Consider the following 24,654-nt stretch of genomic DNA (forward strand, 5'->3'; position numbering starts at 1 on the left):
CAGAAACGTCCCAAATCTCATCATCTAAATTATATGTCAGGCATGGGTGAAGCTTTGGTTATAAACACTTCATTTATAAACCTATGAAAGTCAAGAAACAAGTTGTCTGCTCCCCAAAATACAGCAGACGGACATAAAGTAACAGTTATAGGTATTCCATTTACAAAAGTGAGAAAACATAAGGCAAATAGATTTCAAGCTTTAAGCGGAAAAAAAAAGAAAAAAAAAAAAGATTTCACTAGTCTCAAGAAATTCCAAAATCCAAGTCCCTTAGGTTCTAGGCCTGGCGATGATCCACTGTGGTTCACAGCTCCATGTTCTGAGCTTGTGGCTCTGTCCTCAGAGTCATCATCCCTTTTTCACGAAAAATAGCACCTGTTTGCAGCTGAGTAGTTATATCAGCCTGTTTTATGCCTGTAGAACTTGAATGAGTCTAACAGCCTTCATACATTTTTCTTCTCTTTCTGTCCCTTTTCATTCAAAGCTGGCAGTGTTCCTGCTGTTATAAATTTCTCGAGAACTTTGTGGGTTTGCCATGTATGTAGTAGTGATCACACCACTGGCAAGAGGCTCCTCCACAGATCTTTCTTGGATAATGCTATCTATACTTCTGGCTTCTGCTGAGATGCCTGAGGGGATCCATGAATAATCATACATTTAATCTGACCTTTTGACCCTTCCAAGGTACTCGTATAATGTTTTCCAGCCACACGGTTGACTTTCTCTGCAGAGCAGGCTCTCTTGACTGTGAGTCTCCTAATTTTAGCATTTTTTGGCGATTAGGATAGGTTGAAAATTTTCCAAATCACCAAGTCCTGGTTCCTTTTTGCTTTAGGGTCCTTCCTTCAATCTTTTTCTTTCCTCTTGCTTTTTACTGTGGGTGGAAAGAAGAAAATTGGCCATACCCCTAACACTTTACTTGAAAATCTCCTCAGCTAAGATATCCAATTGTGTAGAAGTTCTGCTTTCCACATAACTACAGGAAGCACAGTTCAGCCAAGTTTTCTGCCACTACATGGCAAGGATCTGCTTTCCTCCAGCATCCAATAGCATTTTCCTCAGTTGCATCTGAGACCTCACTGGCAAAGCCTTTAACATCCGTCTTTCTGTCCACAGTGTGTTCGTGATGATTTTGGTGTTCCTAGTGTGATACAGGTTTGCTCTCCTGTGTTCCTGACCGCTTTCTGAATCCTCACTCGCTGTTACTAGTTGTTAATATCCATATTTCTACTAAGTCTCTTCAGGGTAACCTGGCTTTTTCAGTCATGCCCCTCAGAATCCTTCCAGCCTTTGTCTATTACTAGATTCCAAAGTTGCTTCCACAGTTTTAGGTATTTATCACAGCAGGGCCCCATTCCTAGTCCCAAAATCTGTAGTTTCCTATTGCTTTTGCAGTAAATTATAACAATGTGCTGGCTTAAAACAGCACAAATTTATTATCTTATAGTCTAGAGGTCAGAAGTATGATTTGGGTTTCACCGGGGTACAGTGAAGGTACCGGCAGGGCTGTCTTTCTTTTGGAAGCTCTAGGGCGAATCCTGTTTCCTCACCTTATCCTGCTTCTAGAGGTAGCCTGCAGTTTCAGCTTGTTGGATACCTCCTCCATCTTCAAAGCCAACAGAGTAGCAGCTTCAGATTTCTCTCTCACTCTCACCCCTGCTTCCATCATCACATCTCCTTCCTTGACTCTCCTGCTGGTCTCACTCCCTTACTAGCATTCCTGTGATTATACTGGGCCTGCCTCGATGATCCAGAACAGTCTCTCCATCTCAGGGTCCTTAGCTTACTCACATATGCCAAGTCCCTTTTCCCACTTAGGGTGACATATTCACAGGTTGGGACTGTTGGCAGAATTCCTTTCCGTGCAGCTATAGAGCTCGTGGCCACTTGCTTCTTCAAGGTCAGCAAAAGACTGAGAGTCAGCTGCCTCTAATGTTGGCTCAGGAAAGGCCTAAAGCCCTCTTTTCAAGGGTTCACTTGATTATGTCCAAATCACCCACAGTATTCTCCCTTTTGAGTAATTCATTTATATGGAATGGGCATCTTAATTGTACCTGCAAAGTCCCTTCACGTCTGCCATATGTCATAACCTGGTCATGGTCCCTCCCACATTCAGGAGGCTGGGATTATACATGGTGTGTACACCAGCTCCACTCACCAACAGGTCAAATGTGGGATGGTGGCCACCTCATCACCCATCCTCTGAAGAAAAGTGAGCAGAACTTGTCTCATCTGAACCTTCTTATATCTCTTTGTCATCCTCAAAGTGATTCTTCAGAGGCCTTAGAGGGGCCTCAAGGACCAGGACAGGTGTGCTCTACTCATGCGCTGACTTCCCTGAGCCGTGCAGTGTCTGCTGTGTGTTGTTACTGCATGTGCTCCCCTTTCTGTCCCCCTTCCCCCTTTTAGAGAGATGGGACCACATCACCACCACCACCAGGAGACCGGCAGTGACCAGAGCTCCAGCAAAGCCTGCAGGTAACAGGGCTGTTCTGAGGAGGGCACTAACGAAGGACCCCGTGGCGCTCTCTGTGGGGCGGTGTCCAAATGAGGTACCTGCAATGTAACCAACTGACTTTCTCTTTTATGTTTTGGGGCCCCACGAAGAAAAAGATTTTGACTTGGCTGATGCTTTGGATGATCCAGATCCTGGCCAGGGGAAGCCGAGTGCGGGAGGAGGAGGAGGTGAGTCCCGGCTGGTGGAAGGCATGGGCCAGCACTGTAGCTCCGTGGGCCGGGTGGAGCTCAGGAGTTACAACAGCCCACAGAGCCCCTCCTGGCCTGGCAGAGCTGGGTGCACTTCAAGGCCCAGGAGAACCCCACAGCAGCGCTTCTCAAACGTGCTGGTCTCAGGACTCCTCAGATTATTGAGGATCTCTCTTGACATGTGGGTCACGTCTGTCGATATTTATCATCTTTGAACCTAAAACTGGAAAAAAGTTAATTTAAAATGAAGAACAATATATTGAACATAGTTTTCAAACCAGCTTGTAAGGAACTGTTTATTGTTTGACTTTTGTGTATCACCGTTTTCCAATAAATTTTCAAAAATTCATTATGGATGAAAATAAAATAAAGTGAAGAACAATAAACACATGTGAACATAAATAGCAGATTTTATGGCACGATAAAAAGACAATTTAGTGAGAAAAATGGCATCATTGTACATGTTTGCAAATTTCTAAAATGTCTGTCTTAGTTGGAGAGCTAGGGAACTTCCCTGGCGGTCCAGTGGTTAAGACTCCCACTTCCTGGTCAGGGAACGACAATCCTGCATGCTGCAGTAGGGCCAAAAAAAGTTAAAAAAAAAAAATAAGAAGAGCCAGACTCTCACATCTCCTTCTGGACTCAAGTTGTGATATGTTGTTATGGCTGATGTAGATGAAGGAGACCTGGCCTTCTAGTAAATATGCCGTTGGAAAGGGGAAGAATATTGTAATAGACTTTTCAGATCGTCGATTCACATCATTTTTCTGTGGTGAGACACCCAAACTTGACCACTGGTTGTTTCTTGTAGGTTAAGTGCAGTGTAGAATGTGAAACCATATCAACGAATTTTCCGTACTTGATTTCGTTAAACTCCACAGGGACTCTCTTGTACTTTTTCATGGAACTTTTACCCATCCGTGGTTTTGTGCATTGTACATTGGTTATTTGGAAAATGTGGATGTTCTTAGGTCTTTTGAACGTCCAAATAATGCCATATTTCATTACGCAGTGCCCCAGATTCACATTTGTTAATATCACCACCCATGCCATTAGAAAGTCTTTAAGTATTGGAAAGCTGATAAGCTCACAGTGGTAGATACAGATTTTTCAAAATTCTCTTTTTTGTTTGAAATATTATCACCGGCAACAAGTACTGCCAGTGGTTTTCTTTAAAGTGACAGCCCCTATTCATTCATTTTCAAATAGTCAAGCCATCATAACCATAGTTAGCCCATCAGCCTTTCTGTCTAGTAAAAGTGGTCTTTCAGTTACAGAAAGCAGCTAATACAAAGCAGAATTGAAACAGCCACACACACAGTGCTTTTTTGAATCAAATATAGGACTTTGGAGTGGAACAGAAATGCTTTAAGCATGATTCCCATTTCATAACACAGAATATTAAGACGTGCACTCAATGGGTGAGCTATAATAAAAATAATTTTTCGGTTTCCTTGTATTAGCTTTCTATTGCCACATAACAAAGTATCACAAACCATTTCCTTTGATGAGGAGTACATGAATAGCTAAGCTGAGTTTTCTCTTCAGGACCTCATACACCTGCAGTCACAGTGTTTTCCAGGTCTGGGGTCTCAGCTGAGGCTGGGTTGTCTTCCAGGCTCATGTGCTTGTTGGCAGAGAACCATTTCCTTGAAGTTCTAGAATGAATGGATGCTTGCTTCTTTAAGACCACCAGGAGAGAAATAGAGAGGAGGTGGAAGGGGACAGAAGGGAGGTGGGGGGAGGAGGGAGGGGGGGAGGAGGGCGAGTAGGGAAGAGAAGAGGCAGGAGGGGGAGAGGAAGGCTAAGTCTATTGCTTCTAGTGTTTGAGCTCAGGAGGGCCTCAACTGTGTTTTAAAGGGCTCACTTGATTAAGTTCACGCCCACCCAGGAGAATCTCCCTTTTGATTAATGCAAAGTCAAACTGAGGTGGTAACTTAATTTTATCTGCCATCTTATGCATGGTCCCACTCGCACTCAGTCATGGGATGCTGGGGTGTGTACACTGGTGGGATGGAATCTTGGGGGCCCCTTTAGAGTTTTGCCTACCACGTTCATCAAGGATCCTCTTAAGTGGCAGTCACTTTCTGGGAATGTTGGACAACATGAAGTAACAAATTTCTTGTCGCTGAGAAATGTTTTTGGGCATTGAGATGTCTGTTTTGTTTCCTCCAGGTTTTTCAGACAAGGATCTCGAAGACATAGTAGGGGGTGGTGGATACAAACCTGACAAGGGTAAAGGTAGGAGCATTGATTCGTCCAAACGCCTTATGCTCGTTAAAGACAAGATTACACAGCAACCAGGTTGATGGAGCCGTTCTTACTCAGACTCTGGGAAATCAAAGGTAGTTCCTAGACATCCCTGCTTGCAATGTGGGGTTGACTTGGAATGATACAGACTGTGCAGCTCAAGGGGAGGATTTAGGAACCGATTTGGAAAAGCCATACATTTCCCCTGATGTTCCTTAAGCCAAGGTGCTGCGTGGGTTAACGTGTCCACACTAGCAGAAGCCAAGGTAGCACGAATTACAGTAACTGAAGGTCAGGGGACTGGTTGGGAACAGGCTTCCCAACCTGGGGAGCCAGTCCCTCTTGCAATGCGAGGAGTGAAACTCATCACGACAAGAATTTTTCTTAAGATCTCCATAGCAAGTCAGATGTCTTTTCAAATATCGTTTTATTTTGAAACAGTTTGGCTCACAAGAAGTTGTAAAAATAAACTGTTCGGGAGAATTCCCGTGTACCCTTCACCCAGCTTCCCCTGATATCTTAACAAAACTATAGTTAACATTGTCAAAACCAGGAAGCTGACACTGGTACAATATTGTTATTAAGTCACATACACACCGTACTCAGATTTCATCAGATTTTGCGTGCACTTGTGTGTGGGAGGGTGTGGGGGCGTGCACACACGCACACATGCACTCGTGGGTCAGTGACATTTTATCAGATGTGTCAGCCCTTCCTAGTGATACCCTCCCTCAAGGCCAGATAGTTTTAGTTCCCCCTCAAGTCACCCAAACATTTAAACCTTTTATCTGAATATGTTGTCAAGATCTGATCCTAATATGGAGACACTGTTAGCCAGACTTGAGGTAGGAAGAGAAGCTAGGGTTGTAATGTGTGATTGTTACTTGTGGTTGTAACCTGTTCTGAAGGTATGTTGTGATTATAACTTGGAGGTATGGTGGTAAGTTTTTCTGATTGTAACTGTTGTGGTGGTCACCTGTTGTGGGTATAGCATTTTGTGGTGATTCCCTGTTGTGGCTGTGACTTGTGGTTATGAGTGTAACAACAAGTTCTGAGTGTGACATATCATGAGTGTATCCGGTGTCAGCCTGCTTCACTCCCCACAGCCTAGGCTGTGGTACCAGCATGTGCTCCTTTTTTGCAGGACCTGTGTGCCTTTCGTATGGGATCACTGTCGTCCTCTGATGAAAGCATACTGTAGTCAAATCTGTCCTTCAAAACACCTTTCCAAACAGTGTCAGTTTGAGTAAAAAGCTCTGAAAACCTCTAAATGAAACTCACAGGTGTCAGGAGAACATGGAACATTTAAAGGGCAAACCCAGCAAATTAGCCAGTTACTCCCAGGTGACAAATGGTATTTCCAGATGGTGAGAAGAGAGCGAATGAAAGTCTGAGTGACATGTCGGGGGGGTTCCTTATTAAAAGTACATTCCTTTTAGCAAGGAAGGAGTGTTAGGAAGTTCTTTAATTAGGCTCATATTTGAACTTCTCTTGTAAAGAATAATCAATTGTTAGCGTAAGTTATCTCCTCTGTCATTATAGGCGTCAGGCAGACATAGATAGTAAAAGAAAATAGAGAGTCCCTGCAGAAAATACAAGTGTGAAACGGAAACGTAGGTTTTGATAAGCACACGATGAAATTCTCAGACATTCTCCTCTATGCAAACATGCTAATGCCACGTATGAAGATAAAACATCGCATTTAAATAAATGATGATCTTCAACATAATAGCACCCCTAATTAATGCATTTTCCTGGGTTTTAGGCACATAGACTCAAGTATAGTTTTGGAGTGTATTTCTGAAGTAGTATCTTATCTGTTATCTATTTTTTTGCAAGAAATGGCCCTGTAGGTGCCCCATATTTTTTCTGTAGGTAACAGAGACAAGTCTCTTGTCAACAGGTCCCAGCAGCCGCCTCCGCTCGCAAGCATTTTCACTGACTGAGAAGTTGGAGGCCGATGAGTTTCATCTCGTCATTGTCCCCTCTGTGGTCTACACCTTAGTGTATGTAAGCCTCTACTCCCAGTCCCCCAGAGCTGCTCTTTGGCCCCTAGTGACTTCTTGGTGGTCACAGCTCTCTGTCCCATGGTGATCGCGTCCTCCTTCACATTCTTTCCTCCTGGGCCCTTCCTGGTGCTCTCCCACTTTCTTGATCTCATTCACTTCTTATTCCTAAACACTGTTGCCTGCTGGGTCTCTTTCCTTGGGCATCCAACTCAGTATGTCATTCTCTTCCCCACTGAAAGGGAAGGGTATTAGAAACCAAGATCTGGGTGTTGAATGTATTCATTACTGGGATGTTGCTACTTCTAAACCCTTTAAGTGGGCAGAACTAGGAAATGGGAAGTATGTGGATGTATTTTATTAATAAACCGTGTGTACATATGTATCTATAATTATTTCTGTATCTGTTCATCAGCATCTATATTAACCTAAACATGAGTTCATACTTAAGCCTAGATTACAGTTGGAGACATATTTTAGTATTCCTGCTGATCTTTAACTTCTGTTCTGACAATGAGAAATCTACCATCCATCAACTTTGCTTACTTGCTCACTTTTGGTATTTTTAAATAATTAATTAATTAATTAATTTTTGGCTGCGTTGGGTCTTCACTGCTGCACACAGGCTTTCTCTAGTTATGGCGAGCAGGGGCTACTCTTTGTTGCAGTGCACAGGCTCTAGGCACGCAGGCTTCAGTAGTTGTGGGACACAGGCTCAGTAGTTGTGGCGCATGGGCTTAGTTGCTCCACGCCATGTGGGATCTTCTCGGACCAGGGATTGAACCCATGTCCCCTGCCTTGACAGGCGGATTCTTAAGCAGTGTACCAGCACGGAAGCCCCTGAATTCTGGTATTATACGTGTATAGCGCCATTGTAATTGTTAACCCATACCCGCTATGAGAAGCAACATTACCAACTTCAGTCCAGTGTGTGTTTTCCTTCCTTTGTCTTTACCTTATAGTTTCAGTCAAAAGACTGGTTGTGTTTTTTTTTTTTAAGTTACTTGTGTAGCTCCTTTATTACCCCTCCATTCAGGGCAGTTATAGCATCCATGTATAATGCAAGTGGGTTCATTTGTCGCAGTCTACATCCCATCCTGGGATCCCCAACCAACCTGGTTCGCGTTTTGCTTTGTTCTTGTGCTTGCATACATTAAAGGTCATTCCTTCTGATATACATTTGCATGGGTTTTTACACACATGTAGCATCATGTGTCCACCACCCAGGTACTATACAGAACAGTTCTATCACCATAAAACTTTTTCGCGTACACCTCTTTGGTACTCAGCCACTCTGTTTCCTCAACACTGATCCATTCTCTCTTAGTGCAGCCATTAATCTGTTTATCATCCCCATAGCTTCGCCTTTGCCAGAATGTCATATAGTTGGAATCATACAGTATGTAGCCTTTCCAGGCTGACTTTTCACTTAGCTGTTTGCGTTGAAGGTTCCTATATGTTTTTTAATGGCTTGATAACTCATTTCTTTATAATGATATTCCATTGTCTACATGTACCACAGTTTGTGCATTCACCTCTTGAAGGACATCTTGATTGCATTTAGTTTTTGGTGATTATAAATAAAGCTGCTATAAATATTTAGGTACAAGTTTTTGTGCAGACATAAGTTTTCAATCCACATAGGTAAATACCTAGGTGTATAATTGCTGGGTCATGTGCTTAATCTATGTGTAGTTTTGCAATAAACTTCCCAGCTGTCTTCTAAAGTGGCTGTACCATTATATTAGGTTGGCCAAAAAGTTCGTTCAGGAAACCCTGCCGTCTTACAGGAAAACATGAACGAACGTTTTGGCCAACCCAGTTCTTTCCCATGAGCAATGAGTGACAGTTCCAGTTGCTCCACATTCTCATCAGCAGTTGATATTGTCAGGGTTTTTCAAAAATTTTATTGACATATATTTGATTTACAATGTTGTGTTACTTTCTGCTGTACAGCAAAATGACTCAGTTATATATATATATATGGTTTATCTCAGGGTATGGAATATAGTTCCCCATGCTATACAGTAGGACCTTGTTGTTTACCCATTCTGTATACAATAGTTTGCATCTGCTAATCCCAACCTCCCAAATCCTTCCCTCCCTGACTCCCCTCCCTCTTGGCAAGCACAAGTGTGGTCTCTGTGTCTGTGAATCTATTTCTGTTTCATAGGTATGTTCATTTGTGTCATATGTTAGATTCCACATATAAGTGATATCATGGCATTTGTCTTTCTCTTTCTGACTTACTTTGTATAGTATGATCATCTCTAGGTCCATCCATGTTGCTGCAAATGGCATGATTTCATTCTTTTTTTATGGCTGAGTAATATTCCATTGTATATATGTGCCACATCTTCTTTATCCATTCATCTGTTGATGGACATTTAGCTTGCTTCCGTATCTTGGCTGGTGTATACAGTGCTGCAGTGAACATTGGGGTACATGTATGTTTTGGAATTGTAGTTTTGTCCAGATATATGCCCAGGAGTAGGATTGCTGGATCATATGGTAGTTCTATTTTTAGTTTTCTGAGGAACCTCCATACTTTTTTCCATAATGGCTGCATGAATTTACATCCTCACCAACAGTGTAAGAGGGTTGTGTCAGGGTTTTTTGTGGGTTTTCTTTGTTTGTTTAAATTTTAGGCATTCTAATACTTGTGTAGGGGTATCTAATTGTTTTTTCATTGTATTTCCCTAATGGGAACTGACGTTGAGCATCTTTTTATATTCTTAGTTTGTAATGTCCTTTGAAGCCTGTTCAGATTTTTTGTGCATTTAAAAAGTTGTTTGCTTTTATTAGTTCTATTTGTAACCTGGATACAAGTCCTTTTTCAGGTATATGATCTTAAAAATATTTTTTTCCCACTCTGTGGCTTGTCTTTTCTTTTTCTTCATAGCATTGTTTATCAAATAATAATATTTATTTTTTTATAAAGTTCAGTTTATCAAACTTTTTTCTTTTATGGATCATGCTTTGGTGTTTAAGAACAACTAAGTTCATGAAGATTTTTTATGTCCTAAGCGTTTTATAGTTTTAGCTTTTACATTTATGCCTTTGTTCCACCTTTTAGTTAATCTGTATATGGTGTGAAATGAGTCCAACTTTATTTTTTGCGTATGGATATAAACAATTGTCCTGGCACCACTTGTTGACAAGATTATCCTTTCCCTACTAAACTGTCTTGGCTCTTTTGGTGAAAATCAATTGACCATAAATGTAAGAGTTTGTTTCTGGACTCTCAGTTCTGCTCCATTGTGGTCTATAGCTGGCCTTCAGCCAATACCGGACTGTCTCTGCTGGGCATGTCTTCAGCTTCGGGGCAACGAAAGCTGCGTGGAGAGTGTATCAAGCCGACTATGATTGTCTCACGTCTCTGTTAAATCCCTGGCTAGTTGGCTGGTTGGCTTACTCAAGCTAAAGGAGCTGCTGGCTCTCCCTGTTCACTTGCCACTGAGATTGCTACAAGTCATGGCTACTGACAATGCTCCAAGTCATGTGGGCCCCATTTGGCAGCTGCAGTGCAGTTGCTAGTTTTCACAGCCTGTCCACCTCTCCCCAGTTAAACTAGCTGCTGAAAGACCTGGGGGAGGGAGAAATGAGAGCAACCCCGGGGGAAGAGGCCTCAGATTCCAGTTGTTCTCATAGGAACTAAATCTCTTTCCTGAAATGACTATCTTTGATTCTCCAGGGTTATTGTTGCTTTTTGAGAATAGGATTTGTTGACCTCCTCACCCCCTCATGCTAGAAGTCTTCTCCCCTAGTATCTTTTGAATCTGGAATATTCTTTCTCTTTGCGTCCCGTCAAGCCCAGGCCCATTTCACCTCCCCTTGGGTCATTACCGTAATCTCTTAACTGGTCTCCTGGCTCCAGTGTATCCTCTATGCAGTTACCAGAGAGAACCAGGAATATGATCTTGTCAGTCCTCTATTTAAAACTATTGTATAATAAAGAAAAGACAAACAGCCCAATTAAAAAAAAAAAGTGTTGAGACACTTCATAAAAGAAGTTATATGAAGATGCTCAAAACCCTTATTGGGGAAATGAAAACTAAAACCATGATGAGCTATCACAGCACAGCCACCAGAATCGCTGAAATCAGAAACACTGACAAATACCAAATGTCAATGCATAGATGGAGCAACCGGAATGCTTGTACATCATTGATGAGAATATAAAGTTTCTTAAAAAACTGAACATAGACCTCCATGATAACCCAGCAGTTTCACTTATTTTTAGTAAAAATGAGAGCTTATGTGCAAAAAAGGCTTATAACAGAATTTTCGAAGCAGCCTTATTTATAATAGCAAAACAGCAACAAAAGAAACTGTAAAGAACCTAATTATCAATAGGAGAGTGGATAGACAAATTGTGATATATATTCATACAATGGAATGAATTACTGATACACAGAATAACATGAATAAATGTCAAAAATATTATGCTGTGTGAAAGAAGCCAGTGAAAAAAAAACAGTACATACTATTTGAGCCCAGTCATTGAAGTTCTAATATTTGCAAAACTAATTTCTAATGTTACAAATTAGATCTCCAGTTGCTGTGGATTGGGGTGTGGACGGGGATTAGTTGGACAGGGACGTGAGAGAACTTTCTGGGCTGATGTTAACTCTGTATCTCGATGGGGGTATAGGTTTCAGAAAACTTAGGAAATGGTACATGTAAGATGTGTATTTTATTATATGTAAATTTAACCTTAAAAAAGGAATAACAAGCAAATGTGGAACTCCAGGTTATAATATGTTTATGGGTGAAGTGCACAGATGTCTGCGACTTACTTTGAAATACATCAGAAAAATAAGATTGGATGGATAAAGGGATGTATGGACGTATGATAAAGCAAATAATGTAAAATGTTAATTACAGAATCCAGATGGTGGGTATATGAGTGTTCACTGTACAGTGTTGTCAACTTTCTTGAATCTTTGAACTTTTTTTTAATTGTTGTGATAAATCTTATTATTATTATTGGTTGCATTGGGTCTTTGTTGCTGCCTGCGGGCTTTCTCTAGTTGCAGAGAGCAGGGGCTACTCTTCATTGCGGTGCACGGGCTTCTCATTGCCGTGGTTTCTCTTGTTGTGGAGCACGGGCTCTGGGCACGTGGGCTTCCATAGTTGTGGCCCTTGGGCTCTGGAGCGCAGGCTCAGTAGTTGTGGCACATGGGCTTAGTTGTTCCATGGCATGTGGGATCTTTCTGGACCAGGGTTCGAACCCATGTCCCCTGCATTGGCAGGTGGATTCTTAACCACTGTGCCACCAGGGAAGCCCACGAGAAATTTTTTAAGAAGCCAAAACAACAAGTCTCTTTAATGGCTCCCCAATGCCTACAAGATAAGTTCAAGCCCCTTATCCTGCTGACATATCTTTCTGCCCTAGACCATCAACTACATTTTGTCTCCAAACATGTGAACGAGCTGGTCTGTGCCTATCTTTGTGCCTTCACATGCTGTTCCTCTGTCTAAAATGGCTTTCTTCCACCACATGAATCCCCACTCATGTCCAGCAAGTGCTAAGCTACTGATCCCTTAAGAGACACCTCAAAGATCCCCTCCTCTCTGGAGGCTCCTCCCCTCTGTGGCCCTGCAGCACAGTGGCCATCTCTTGCCTTTGATTCTCATAGAACTTCTGTCATCCTGCTTGTACTGCATAGCCCCTATCATACTGTCACACCAGGTCACGTGTAGCTTTTTCACTCCTGCCAGATTGAGCTTCCTGAAGGCAGGTACCTTTTTCCTTGTATTTCCCTGACACCCTCAATAAAAGTTTCCTGAAATGAAGGGGACCGGGACGGACCAAACACTTGGCTTTGATCTTCACCCTCCTGCCCACGCTTCCCCATGAAGAGTGACACATTTGGTCGAGTAGGCTGACAACCCTCTGGGCCACATTACTGATGGCATCGTGACATGAAATGCTTCCTTTTGGACCCCAAAGGGGGAGATGTGGGAGGCTGTGCCCGTCTTGTAACTGGTGGGTAAGTGCGCACTCTTACGGGAGGTGAACTCTGTAAGTCTGATCTGTAAACCCAGCTTTCCCCCAGGGTGGTTTTGTGAGGGGGCGGGGGGAGAGGAGAAGTACTCGGAAGCCCCATTCATAAAGCGAATGTCTTACCTGATCTTCCTCTGGCTCCTGGTGTCTGTCCTCAGTTGGGAAAGAACGTGGAGGGGAGCAGGGATGTCATTAGCAGAAAATAGGGCATCATTTTTTTTAGTCAGAAAAGTAAATTTCATATTAGAACCAAGTCAAGCACCCTTTTTACTCCCAGATGGTAATTTTTAAGGCCAAAAGCATGTACTTCTTAAAACTGGAAGCAAGAATCAAAACCCATACCTCTAAAGAGATACATACATTCTCCTCCAGGTGCATGGGGGTCCCCCATGCCAGCTGTCTGAAGGTGTCCCCATTTGTGAAGCAGGAATCCGCCACCTTTACTTCCCAGGCTTAAATGAGAAGCTGTGTTTGTCTGTGCTCAGTTAACTGACTGCAGCTTCCAGTGCTCTTTCCCTCCAGGTGCAGCCTTCTGGTGCCCAGGAGCAAGTGCGGGAGCCTCGGTCTTTGATTGCCTTCCAGGGCTTTGCACAGACAGCTTCCTCTGCTTGCCCCTCTTACCTCGCAGGTGCCTTTGAATTTTCATTCCATTTGTTTCTCTTCTAATGCTACGCATGGGAAGCTTTGCTGAGGCCTCTGCTTGCTCCCCACCTAGAACCTCCAGTCTTCTGGAGTCTTCCAGGCCCCCAGGCTTCCTTAGGGAGGTTTTTTGGTTTTTTTTTTTGGTAATAAGATATACATAACATTTACCATTCTAATCATTGAAAGTGTACAATTCAGTGGCATTTAGTACATTCACAGTACTGTACAACCATCACCAGCATCCCTCTCCAGAACCTTCCCAAACAGAAACTCTGTCCCCATTAAGCAGTTATGCCCCCTTCTCCCCTCCTCACAGTCTCTAATAGCCACCAGTCCACCTTCTGCCTCTCTGAATTTCACTACTTTAGGTACCTCATGTAAGTGGAATCATACAGCATTTGCCCTTTTGTGTTTGGCTTCTTTTACTTAGCATGTTTTCAGGGTTCCTCCACATTATAGCATGGCTCAGTACTGCATTTCCTCCTGAGGCTGAATAATATTCCATTGTATGGATATACTACGTTGTGTTTATCTACTTTCCCTGCTGAGTCTTTAAAGATATCATTCCTCTTCTAGGGACTTCCCTGTTGGTGCAGTGGTTAAGACTCCATGCTCTCAATGCAGGGGGCCTGGGTTCAATCCCTGGTCAGGGAACTAGATCCCGCATGCTGCAACTAAGAGTTCACGTGCCACAACTAAGGAGCCCACCTGCCGCAACAAAGACCCAGTGCAACCAAATAAATATTTTTTTAAAAAAAGAATTCATTCCTCTTCCATTTTTACTGTCTTTACAGTCACTATCTCACAGTATCTGGGCCCTGTCATGTTCCCTTACAAGACAATAAGTTGATCTCATGCAAAGGGAGTTGGGCCTCAGTGGGAACATAATCATGGAAAATGAGCTTCAGTGGAAGGGCTCACCCCTGAAATATTGCCTAAAACCCATCACACATCCATGGCTACTTGGTGACCCCAAGTCCCCCAGGTGGTCTGCCTAGCTGTGTGCACAGTGAGCTCAGTGGGGGCCTTCTAGCGGGAGCTGAAATATTAGGGACTTGCCCCCAGACAGCCCTTTCTAGGTCTCTCATCTCCATGTCTCTCTAACTTCTTTGGACCCATTTCCATATTCTTTTCAGCTTTCATGATGTGAAGACGTAGGAAGTTTCAGGTGTGAGGTAGGTCTCTGGTTCTAGTGTTCTAGAATGTGAAGAAACCCACGTGCTCCCTCAGAGCCCCTGCCCCCAACACACACATGCACATACACACATGCACACGTGCGCATGTGCACACACACGAGTGCAGCGTGAACACAGGGCTTTTCTCTGAGATAACCTCTGGTGATCGGGAGCTTGCCATAGGTTGCGGGGGTGTAGGGCTCAGTGTCGGATTGGGGCACCTGTCATGTTGTCTGGAGGGTAGGGTGACCGTTCTCTTCCCTGAGTTGGGGGATGGAGGCGATCTGGGCCTTGGAGACCTTCTGGAACAGTGAGGAATGGCATCCCCAGCGGTTAACCTAGGCAGCCATGTTCTGGCTGACTTTTTTCAGTTCGATTTGACTTAGTAACCATGGGTCATTTGAAGCAAGTGTTTGTCCCTCTTTGTTTATTCATTTTTCAGGTTTTGTTGTTGTTTTACTTTGCGCTTCTGCTGCCGCTTCTTTAATAATGAAAATAATTTTAAAAATATCTAAAACTCCTAGCTGTGGCTGCTGGAAGTCTAGCATACTTACAGAAGTCCTTAAACACTTGAACATCCCCCTCAGCAGTTCTAGATGTTATCTACCACTGTCATGTTTCTCTCCGTGCCCGTGGCAGATCAGACGTGTCAGACACTTTCTGTGAGCCTGGAATTGCACTGTTGTCAGTGAGGGACACATCGGGGCATTGCATTGCTGCCTCCCAGGGGCGCGGCTGTTGGGACTCAAGATTGATACGTCTGTATGTATCCACACGTGTCGTGGTTGTCTTTGATGCTGGAGATGCTGAGGTTGTAACATTTCTGTTGACAACAGGGCTTGTTTATGACTTCGTCACTGAGGTAATGCCTCCTGTTCTACAGTGTTCCTTGGAGCTACAGTGGTCACTATAGGTATAGGAGTCCTTATAGCTGTGGTGGGCGCTATAGCTGTGGGGTCCCTAGAGCTCTGGTGGCAGTCCTTACAGCTATGGCAGTCACTATTGCTGTGACAGTGGTCCCTAGAGCTCCGGCATTCTGTAACTATATGTATAGGTGTCTATACTCAAAGCAAATTGCAGTCTGAGATATGCTGTACCAGGGAATGTCTAGTACAATAGAAGGCGACTCTAGACTACTTGGTATGTAGTTGTGATGTATAATTGTGAACTCAGAAGGCAGGCAAGGATACAAAACATATTGTCCATGAAATGAAGATCCTGCTAGTGACCTGTGAAATAGCCTCATTGAACTGTTTCTTCAGTTGTGGGGAAGTAGATGCGGATAGATTGGCATGAGGCTTGCATATTGTAAACATTAAAATAATTATATGAAAAATACTTATTTATTGTTTTACCATCTAGGGAGAATCACTAGTAATACTCGGGAGTATATGCTCACAGTACTTTTTCTATGCATAAAGTATACCTTTGTAAATATTGATTTTTACAAAAATGGGATCGTGTTACCTTTTTAAAACCAGCTTTTTTTAATTTAATAATACCCTGAATATCTTTTTCTGTCATTAAGGAGTCCTCTAAAAATCATGTCAACCACAGCGTAATATTATGTTTTACTGTAACTTATTGAACCAGGACCTACATTTGTACAGAGAGGGTTTTTCCTCCAGCTTTTTACTACTGTACCCAGTGCTGTGGTGAACACCCTCATCGCCCAAGGTACAAAACCGTAATTGTCTGTCAGATAAATTCCTAGAACTTGAACTGCTGGGTCACAGGAGGTGTAAATTTTTAAAGATGCAACTCTTCGAGTGTACCGCCACATGGAGTTCCATTACAAATGTACCAGCTGCCATTTCCACCACTAGGAAGTAAACAGCTGCCTGTTTGCTCATATACTCACCTTCACTGGGTATTTTAGTTTCGTAATCTTTGCAGATTTGATCTGTACAAAATGTTATCCTGTTTAAATTTTCCATTTCTTTGCATCCAAGAGATGAAACAGTTTTCACCTGTGTCTTATTAGACCCTCACTATATTCTGTGAACTGCCTATCCATACCTGTTGCCCCGTTTTCTACTCATTTATGTGTAGGGGCTTCTTTTACATTAGGGATTATTCATCTCTTTTCATACCTTCCGAAAACATTTTATTTACCCACGCATCAATCGATGAACCTTTGGGTTGTTTTCACTTTTTGGCTTTTACAACTAATGCGGCAATGAAATCAGCGTACCAGTTTTTGTGCGGTCATGTTTTCAGTTCTCTTGGGTATATATAATATATTTAGAAGTGGAATTGTTCAGTCTTGTAACTCTGTGTGTTTACCTTTGGGAGGAACCAGCAACCTGTTTTCCATAGCAGCTGTGCCATTTTACATTCCCATCAGCACTGTCTGAAAGATTCAGTTTCTTCACATCCTCACTAACGCTTATTTACCTTTTCTGGAGAGTCTAGCCATCCTAACACGTGTGAAGTAGTACCTCATTGTGGATTTGATGTGCATTTCCCTGGTGATTAATGATGGTGAGCTCTTTTCACGTGCTTATTGGCCATTTGTATATGTCTCTGGAGAAATGTCTTCATATCCTTTGTCCATTTAAAAATCGAATTAATTGCCTTTTTATTGAGTTGTAGAAGTTCCTTATTCTCAGTACTCATGCCTTATCAGATATAGAATTTGCCAGTGTTTTCTTCCGTTCTGTGGGTTGTCTTTCCACTTTCTTCATGGTGTCCTATGAAGCACAAAGGTTTTTAATTTTGACAAAGTTCAATTTATCCATTTTTCCCTTTTGTTTCTTGGGCTTCTGATATAATCTTTTCCATTTCAGGCTCCTGGCTTGAGGCCAGGTTTAGAAAGTTATTCGTTACCCTAAGACAGTATAAAAGTTGTCCTACATTTTCTTGTAGTGCTTTTATGGCTTCATCCATTTTATATTTATTGGAAACTTACTTCCATGGGTGGTGTTGATTTGGCCGACTTCACTTCAGGTTCCTGCATCTGGAAGGGATGGAAGGATGTAGAATGACTGGGGTTTTATTTTCCACTTGTTCTTTAACCTCATAGAACCTCAGCCCACGTGCCCATCTGAACAATGAGTCACAGGATGGGCTCACTTTTTTTTTTTTTTCTGAGGAGGGAGTACCATTTGTTTGAATTCCTAGAGACTGAAGAATGGAGCATGTGAATCTTTTTGACAGCTGGGGGGAGCCAGACCTTCCCCCCCCCCGATGCCCCTGGAGGCAGGGTAGGCAGGGGGCCCTCCTGTTGACATTTAATTTAACACCCTCATAGCTCGTGGCCATACAGACTGTGAGGTTCAAGTGTCGTGAATCCTCATGACTTGGGAACACAGCTCCATTCCAGCTCGAGGAGAAAGAAAGAGTGGGTTGAGTTGCTCATTCCTGTCTGGAGATCTGGTGACATGAACACGTCAGCAGAGGACGCCTGTGAGGGGGCTCGCCGCTACCCTTGACGATGGCCACCTCCAGCACAGCGGAAGGGACCAGTGATGGGGCAGCACAGCCAGACTCCGAGTCCTCACAGGGTGACTCATGTCCTCCTCTCTGCGTTCTACAACAGCAGTGACTGCGTTTTTGAAAATGCCAGTGCTCCTTGTTTTGTAAATAACCATTCATTTGCAATTGTGGATGTCTATAAAATGCATTTAACCTAAGGATTCAGCCCCAGGTGGGAACAGAGCAAACCTCATTTTCTCCCCCAAGACTCTTATTTTAAAAAAAATAGACTTTATTTTTTGGAGCAATTTTAGGTTCGCAGCAAAATTGAGCACATTGTACAGAGAGTTCCCATACACCTCCCCTCTCCCCGACACCCACAGCCTCCCCGTTAGCAACATCCCCCACCAGAGGGGGTACACGTGTTACAATTCGTGGACCTACAGCCCCCCAGACTCTGGTTGGTGAAGGAAATGTCAGAGGTCATTGCCTCCGGCATCCGAGAGCGGTTTCTCCCAAGAACCCTGGGCTCTGGGAACACAGTCTCCCTCCATTAATGAGCTTTATGTCCTGAGAAGAAGAGGGCGCCTTGCAGGAAGTGCTCAAGGCTAACGCATGTCCTAAAGGGCACGGTTGCTTGTCAAGGAGCTGTGTGGGGGAGGGTGCGTGTATGTGTGAGGGGTGTGTCTGGGGGGGGTGCGTGCGTGAGGGGGTGTGCGTTTAGTTCACCACAAGGATCCTTCCTGTTTTCCTTTTTTAATCACAGCCAACTCCCCCTCCCTCTTCAGCCTCCCTAACCCCTGTCAACCACTAATCTGTTCTCCATCTCTGTGATATTTCAGAGCCTTTTGAATTTCAAAATCCTAGATAGGGGATTGTCAGCCTGCATTGGTTTATATTCCCGCAACAACTCAAACTATATGCCCAGCGAGAAGTGGATGGCTTTGAAGCTCCTGGTTATCGCTTAATCCTGTGGCATGTCGTAAGGGCACTGTGTGTGTGCCTAAGTTACGTGAGCAGAAGCAGCTGGGTTTGAAGAAAAGCATGTAAAGTGCTAAGCACAGGAGGAAAGGAAATTGAGTTATGAACCGTAAAATCTCTTCGGGTAGTAGGGTGATGAATTATTTTTATGTTCGTCTTTCGTCCTTTTTTAAAACAAAGTTTCACATAACCGTGTTTCTATAATTAGGTAAACAATAAATATATTGTACAGGAGGCACTAGATGCATGGGACCCACACTGCCTGGCGTGGGCTCAGCTCTGCCACCTGCCGGCCAGTCCCGCACCTGCACGCCTCCACTCCCTGCGCTGTTGTTGGGGATGGTCGCGGGGGGTACCTGCCCAAGAGGATGGCAGAGAGATTCGACTGAGTGCTGCGTGTGAAGAGCCAGGATAGAACATATTCTCGGTACACAGTCGCTGTCATTTCAAAAATTAAAAGTCCCGCCTGGGCCTTGGCAGGTGACAGGCATAAGGCTGCCGTCAGGGCGTGCTGGTGGGGGCCTGGGGTCGAGGTGGACTCAGAAGGCTCAGTGAGTCGGGAAGGGGCTATCCCTCCTGACCCGGAGCTGGTGGTCACTGACTGCGTTTGTCCTTTCTGCAGGTGATGGCCCGTATGGCAGCGGGGACGACTCAGAATCTGGTGAGTTTGAGTCCCGAGGTTTGAGTCCCGAGGTTTCTGCTGGAAACCACAAGGAGACAGTGCTGGCCCGCTTTCGTCTCAGAGCTGGCCTTCCCAACCCTCCCGTGATGGTTTCTGGTAGAGAACCGTGAGGCCACCAGCAGAGGGGTGCAGCCGTTTAAAGGAATTAAGTGTGAATCTCTGGAGCCTGGGGAAGTGGCCGCATGGGTGGCCTGCTGGCCTGTCTGGGCCTCAGTTAGGGGGGCTGCACCACTTCCACGGCCACCTTTCAAGCTGCTCAAAGTGGAAATCCTTACAGAAAACGAGCAGCACTTGGGAGATCCATGGGGACACTGTGCCGTTTTACGCCTTTCGGTGTAACTGGCGTAGCCCCCTCACACAGGCTTGGGGGTCACGGGCACTAGAACAAGCTTAGCTCGGTGGCTAGAGGAGAACCAGGTACCTGAGCCGATCCCCGTGGTGCTGTGGGCTTGACCCCACGTCTCTCCACTCCTCCCCCTTCTTTGCCCAGGAATGTCGGCAGAGACCGGCACCATCGCCGGCGTGGCCAGTGCTCTGGCCATGGCCCTGATCGGCGCCGTCTCCAGCTACATCTCCTACCAGCAGAAGAAGTTCTGCTTCAGCATTCAGCGTAAGTGGACCTGCCCTGCGGCCACCTGTGGCTGTGCCCTCCCACTGCTGCCTGTGAACAGAGGGGCCAGGGCTTTGGAGGGTAAGGGGAAGAACCCCAAGCAAGTTAAGATCAGGAACCTTCCACAGCCTGCCCGAGACACCTCCCCAGCAGAGCTCTTCGGGGTGAGGTGGAGGTGGGGCTGAGCTTTTTAAAACCCTTGGGGACAGACCTAGTATGAACTGAAGTGTAAACCAGCCTGAAAGAGAGGATTGGTCTGGGCCCAATGACCTTGATCTTCCAAGGGTGACCACTGGGCTTCTCATAGAACAGGAGAGGCCCTGGCAGCCCTTCCCTCCCTCTCAGATCTCAAGGAGCCTCTGCCTGCTGCCTGGGTGCCCCCTTTCCTCCCCCATGATCCAGAGAATCTTCCAATATATGGAATCATGAATGTTTTTAAGGGAACAGGAATGCAAGAGGAAGGAGAGAGTGTGGTCCCCCTGCCTTTACATACCAGCTTTGTAACATAGGTGGCTTTCACTTTAGGCTGTAGCTGTACGTGGTGTGTAAACTGAATAGTTACAGATGGAATCTGTCTGAGAAACCCACCCGCAAGTGCCCCGTGTCGGGGAGCCCTGTGGAGATGCCGTTGAGGGTGAACAAGACCACACTCAGTGGTTTTATCAGCACAGGGTTGATGTGTCGCTGTTTGCTGGGAGCATCTCTGGGTGAAGAAGGGCCATTTTTAATTCAAGTCAGAGAAGCTGACTCAGCCATAGTTTTCCTCTTTCCTACAGTTCAGGACCATCCCCTGTGAGGCTTCCCCTTCCCTTGCTCTGGGCCTCTGCCCTTAATTCTAGCCTAGACCTGAGCTTCCCAGGAAACTGACTTGAGTCCCAGAATGCTTTGCGTGTGGGTATTGCTAGTTTTTCCCTCTGGCCATCATGTTTGGTGCTTTTCCTCTTTTACGGTGTTCGTGACCAGGGTCGCCACGTATACCTCTGCACTCTGTGCACAACAGTGCTTCAGGGACAGTGTTCACATCTCAGTGCACAACCTGCACAGCTGTTAATGGCTGCCCTGCTTGAGTTCCTGTCCAGCTGTTGTAGCTTCAGAAGCTTGGCTGTAGAGTGGTGTGAACAGGAAGAGTCAGAAGTAGTACAGAGCTGGAGGCAGGGTTAGCCTTAGAGCTATCATTTATCCCAGGTCAATAGCAAAGAAACTGAACGGCTTAAAACAACAAATCTGTTCTCTCACGCTTCTGGAGGCCAGAGTCCAAGATAAAGGTGGCAGCCTCGCTGGTTCCTTCTGGAGGCTCTAGGGGAGGATCCTTCCTTCCTCTTCAACCTTTTGGTGGCCTCAAGCGTCCCTTGGCTTATGGCTGCATCACTTCAGTGTCTGCCTCTGTCTTCAGGTGGCCTTTTCCTCTGTGTCTGTGTCATCTTCTGTCTCTTAAAAGGGTACTTGTCATTGGATGTAGGCCCTGCCCTAAATCCAGGATGCTCCCATCTTGAGATCCGTAACTTTGTCCCATCTGCAAAGACCCTTTGTCAAAATAGGTCACATCCACAGGCTCCAGGGTGAGGACATGAACATAGCCTTTGGGGGCCACCATTCACCCCAGTTCAGCATTGTAACCCTAACAGTAAGATGCGTGCAATGCATGTTGGGTAAAAGAGAAAGTTAAGGCTGGGCCTAAAGTTATAGTGAGAACGGCTTCCCAGGCGCTCCATGCTCGCCAGCGCCTGGCACTGCCCAGCACTGAATGTGGGTCACCGCCCTGAGTGCCCCCACAGCCCGATGGGGCAGCCATGACAGGCACCCTCATTTTATAGCTGGGGAGACAGAGGTGGAGGGGATTGTTGAAGGAACTCACTCCAGATGGGAAGTGACGAATCCAGAAGGGAAGGGGTGCCAGTAGGTAGGAACAGGGAGGGGGAAAGAGGTTGATTTCCAAACCAAAGGATAGGTGTCTGGATTGTGTCTGCCTGTCCCTGCAGGGGCACTCAGGTGCAAGCACAGTATTTTCACACTTGTTTCCGAAAACAAACAGGTGTGAGGTTTTGCAAATTGGATTAGCAGGCAAAACCCAATAAACTATGAGACCGTGAAGGCCTTGGCACATAGAGTTGAGGGATTTGTATGGTGTTTGGGAAAGAATAAACCAAAAATAAGGGGTGTGGCTGATAGCAGAAAGGTCTGTGGCAGCAAGGCTGGAGGACGTGGATGTGACCTCCCTTGTCTGGGGGGCGGCCTGGAGGTGAGGGTGTTGCTGGGCCGGGCACTGAGGGGCCCAGACCAGGGGGCCGGCGTGCTTGCAGGGCTGACGGGGTGGCCAGGAAGCTCACGGAACCCGAGGGCCTCTCCCAGCCCCCCAGTCTGTCTGAAGGTGGGCCCCCCCCATCCTTGCCCCTTAGTCTGTCAGTGATGTCATTGTCATTGCTGAAACCACACTGTCCTGAGCCCCTCAGCTGGGCACTCCTGCGAGAAACGTCATCACCCCGTTTCCTTAGGAGGGAGCCGAGGGCAGCACATCCCCCACATTTGAAAAAGCACCCCCCCCTTGCTTCTGTGTCCAACCCCTGTGCTACCAACATTTTCTTCCAAGCGTGTAAGTTGAATCTGCTCCTGTGTCCATGGCCTCCCCTTATGAATCCCGCCAGCCCTCTAGGGTCTTCCCGTCCCCCCCATGTGACATCAGTGGGGTCCCCGTTCCTGGGGCTCTTGCATAGCTCTGCTCTTTGCCGCTCCTCTCCACTGCCACTGCCCCAGTCCTGCCTGTCCAGGACCAAGTCTCCTTGTCCTCCATCAGGATGGTTCCATCAGCCACCCCGTACCACCACCACCGCCCCACCACCCGCCACACCCCCCGCCTGCCCCGGTCTGCCCCACACTTCTCCCTGCTCTGAGCACCCAGCAGGACCTGTTTCAAATGCACAGGGACGGCTCTGCCTGGACCTCCCGTGTTCCATACCGCCCTCCTGGCCTAGCCCCTGAGATTGACGTTCAAAGTCCTTCATGGTTTGGCTCCAGCCACATCCCTTCTCCTCCCCACCCACAGCCCCTGTCCCCTGTCCCCAGAAACCTTTCTCCACAGCTGCCCTGACTTCCCTGTGTGCATCCCCTTTCCTCCCCTAGAAGCCCTCTTCTTTTATGGCTGGGATACCCTCTCGGAAAGCCTTCCTGCCCTCCCAGCCTGTGGGCCAGATGCATGTCTTGCACGCCGCCACAGCTCCCCCTGCCGACCTCCTGTGCAGCCCATGGGGCGGGATGGGGCTTGTTGGTCTGTGACTGCCACCGCCCGCCCCATCACTCTCTGAACTGTCAGCTGCGTGTTTCATCCACTGATGTGTCCCTGGCGCCTGTGCCAGGCTGACATCAGGAGGAGCTCCATGGATGTCTGCGGGGGTGGCTAAGCCCCTGAGAAGCTGGGGGACAGGGCTTCCCATCCCACCCTTTCTGTTAAGCCTCTGGCAGAGTGGCCTCTTCCACCCCTTCAGGGAAGTAAATCAGGGAGTGCAGAGCAGAAACCATTGTGCAAAGGTGGGGAAGGCAGAGCAGAAGCCGCTCAGCACCCAGCGCACAGGGATGCCCCAGGGGCAGCATGTGACTGCTAAGAGGGCCTGACCCAACGTGGTGCTCAGGGGCTTGCGGTCTCTGCTGCCACCAAAGGGGTCCCGGCCTTGGGGACCCTCTGCTTCCCCTGTCTCTGCCCTCAGTGCCAAGGGTCAGCGTGTCATGCGGAAAGCCCATGTGGCTTGTTGCCGGGGGCTGAGTTCTTGCTCCAGGGTCCTAAGCTTTGTGTCTTGCCTTCAGATGCAGCAGAAGGTCAAGGTAACAACGTGCTTTGACTTACTCATTTTCCTCTTCTGCTTTGGCCTCTACACTTCATCATCCTCCCCTCCCCTGCCCTCCCTGCTGCTCTCATTCCGTGTCGCCACTCGCCACCCTGTCTCCTTCCCTGGCACTCACCAACTTGGCTACAACCACAACCATCTTTAGTTTTCCCTGATACACGTGGGAGGTTGCGTGTGGCTGCATTTCAGGGATGCTGGGGCTGGGGTGGAGGTCCTGTCCATCATCCCTGAGGAGCAACCAGAGGGCTACCCGCGGGCCCATGCCAGCTTGGCAGAGATCAGGAGGATCAGGGCACACCTCCTGGCCCCTGCGCACCCACTGGGAGCAGCTTCCACGGG

General features: G+C 46.1%; 1 protein-coding gene across 4 annotated transcripts in view; it reads left to right on the top strand.

The window, feature by feature from the left end:
• Window positions 1-24,654, top strand: part of CD99L2 (CD99 molecule like 2) — a 103,678-nt gene that overhangs the window by 74,817 nt on the left and 4,207 nt on the right. For 2 of the 4 annotated variants that reach the window (XM_057717504.1, XM_057717501.1), the window contains 5 exons: window positions 2,410-2,478; window positions 2,608-2,685; window positions 4,882-4,947; window positions 19,810-19,848; window positions 20,360-20,479. In XM_057717504.1, the coding sequence (XP_057573487.1) occupies window positions 2,410-2,478; window positions 2,608-2,685; window positions 4,882-4,947; window positions 19,810-19,848; window positions 20,360-20,479 (372 nt within the window). The remainder of the gene's footprint in view (window positions 1-2,409; window positions 2,479-2,607; window positions 2,686-4,881; window positions 4,948-19,809; window positions 19,849-20,359; window positions 20,480-24,654) is intronic. The other 2 variants (XM_057717502.1, XM_057717503.1) reach the window with 2 other exon arrangements.

Source organism: Hippopotamus amphibius, chromosome X (assembly GCF_030028045.1).
Source record: "Hippopotamus amphibius kiboko isolate mHipAmp2 chromosome X, mHipAmp2.hap2, whole genome shotgun sequence".
NCBI classification, from domain to species: Eukaryota; Metazoa; Chordata; class Mammalia; order Artiodactyla; family Hippopotamidae; genus Hippopotamus; species Hippopotamus amphibius.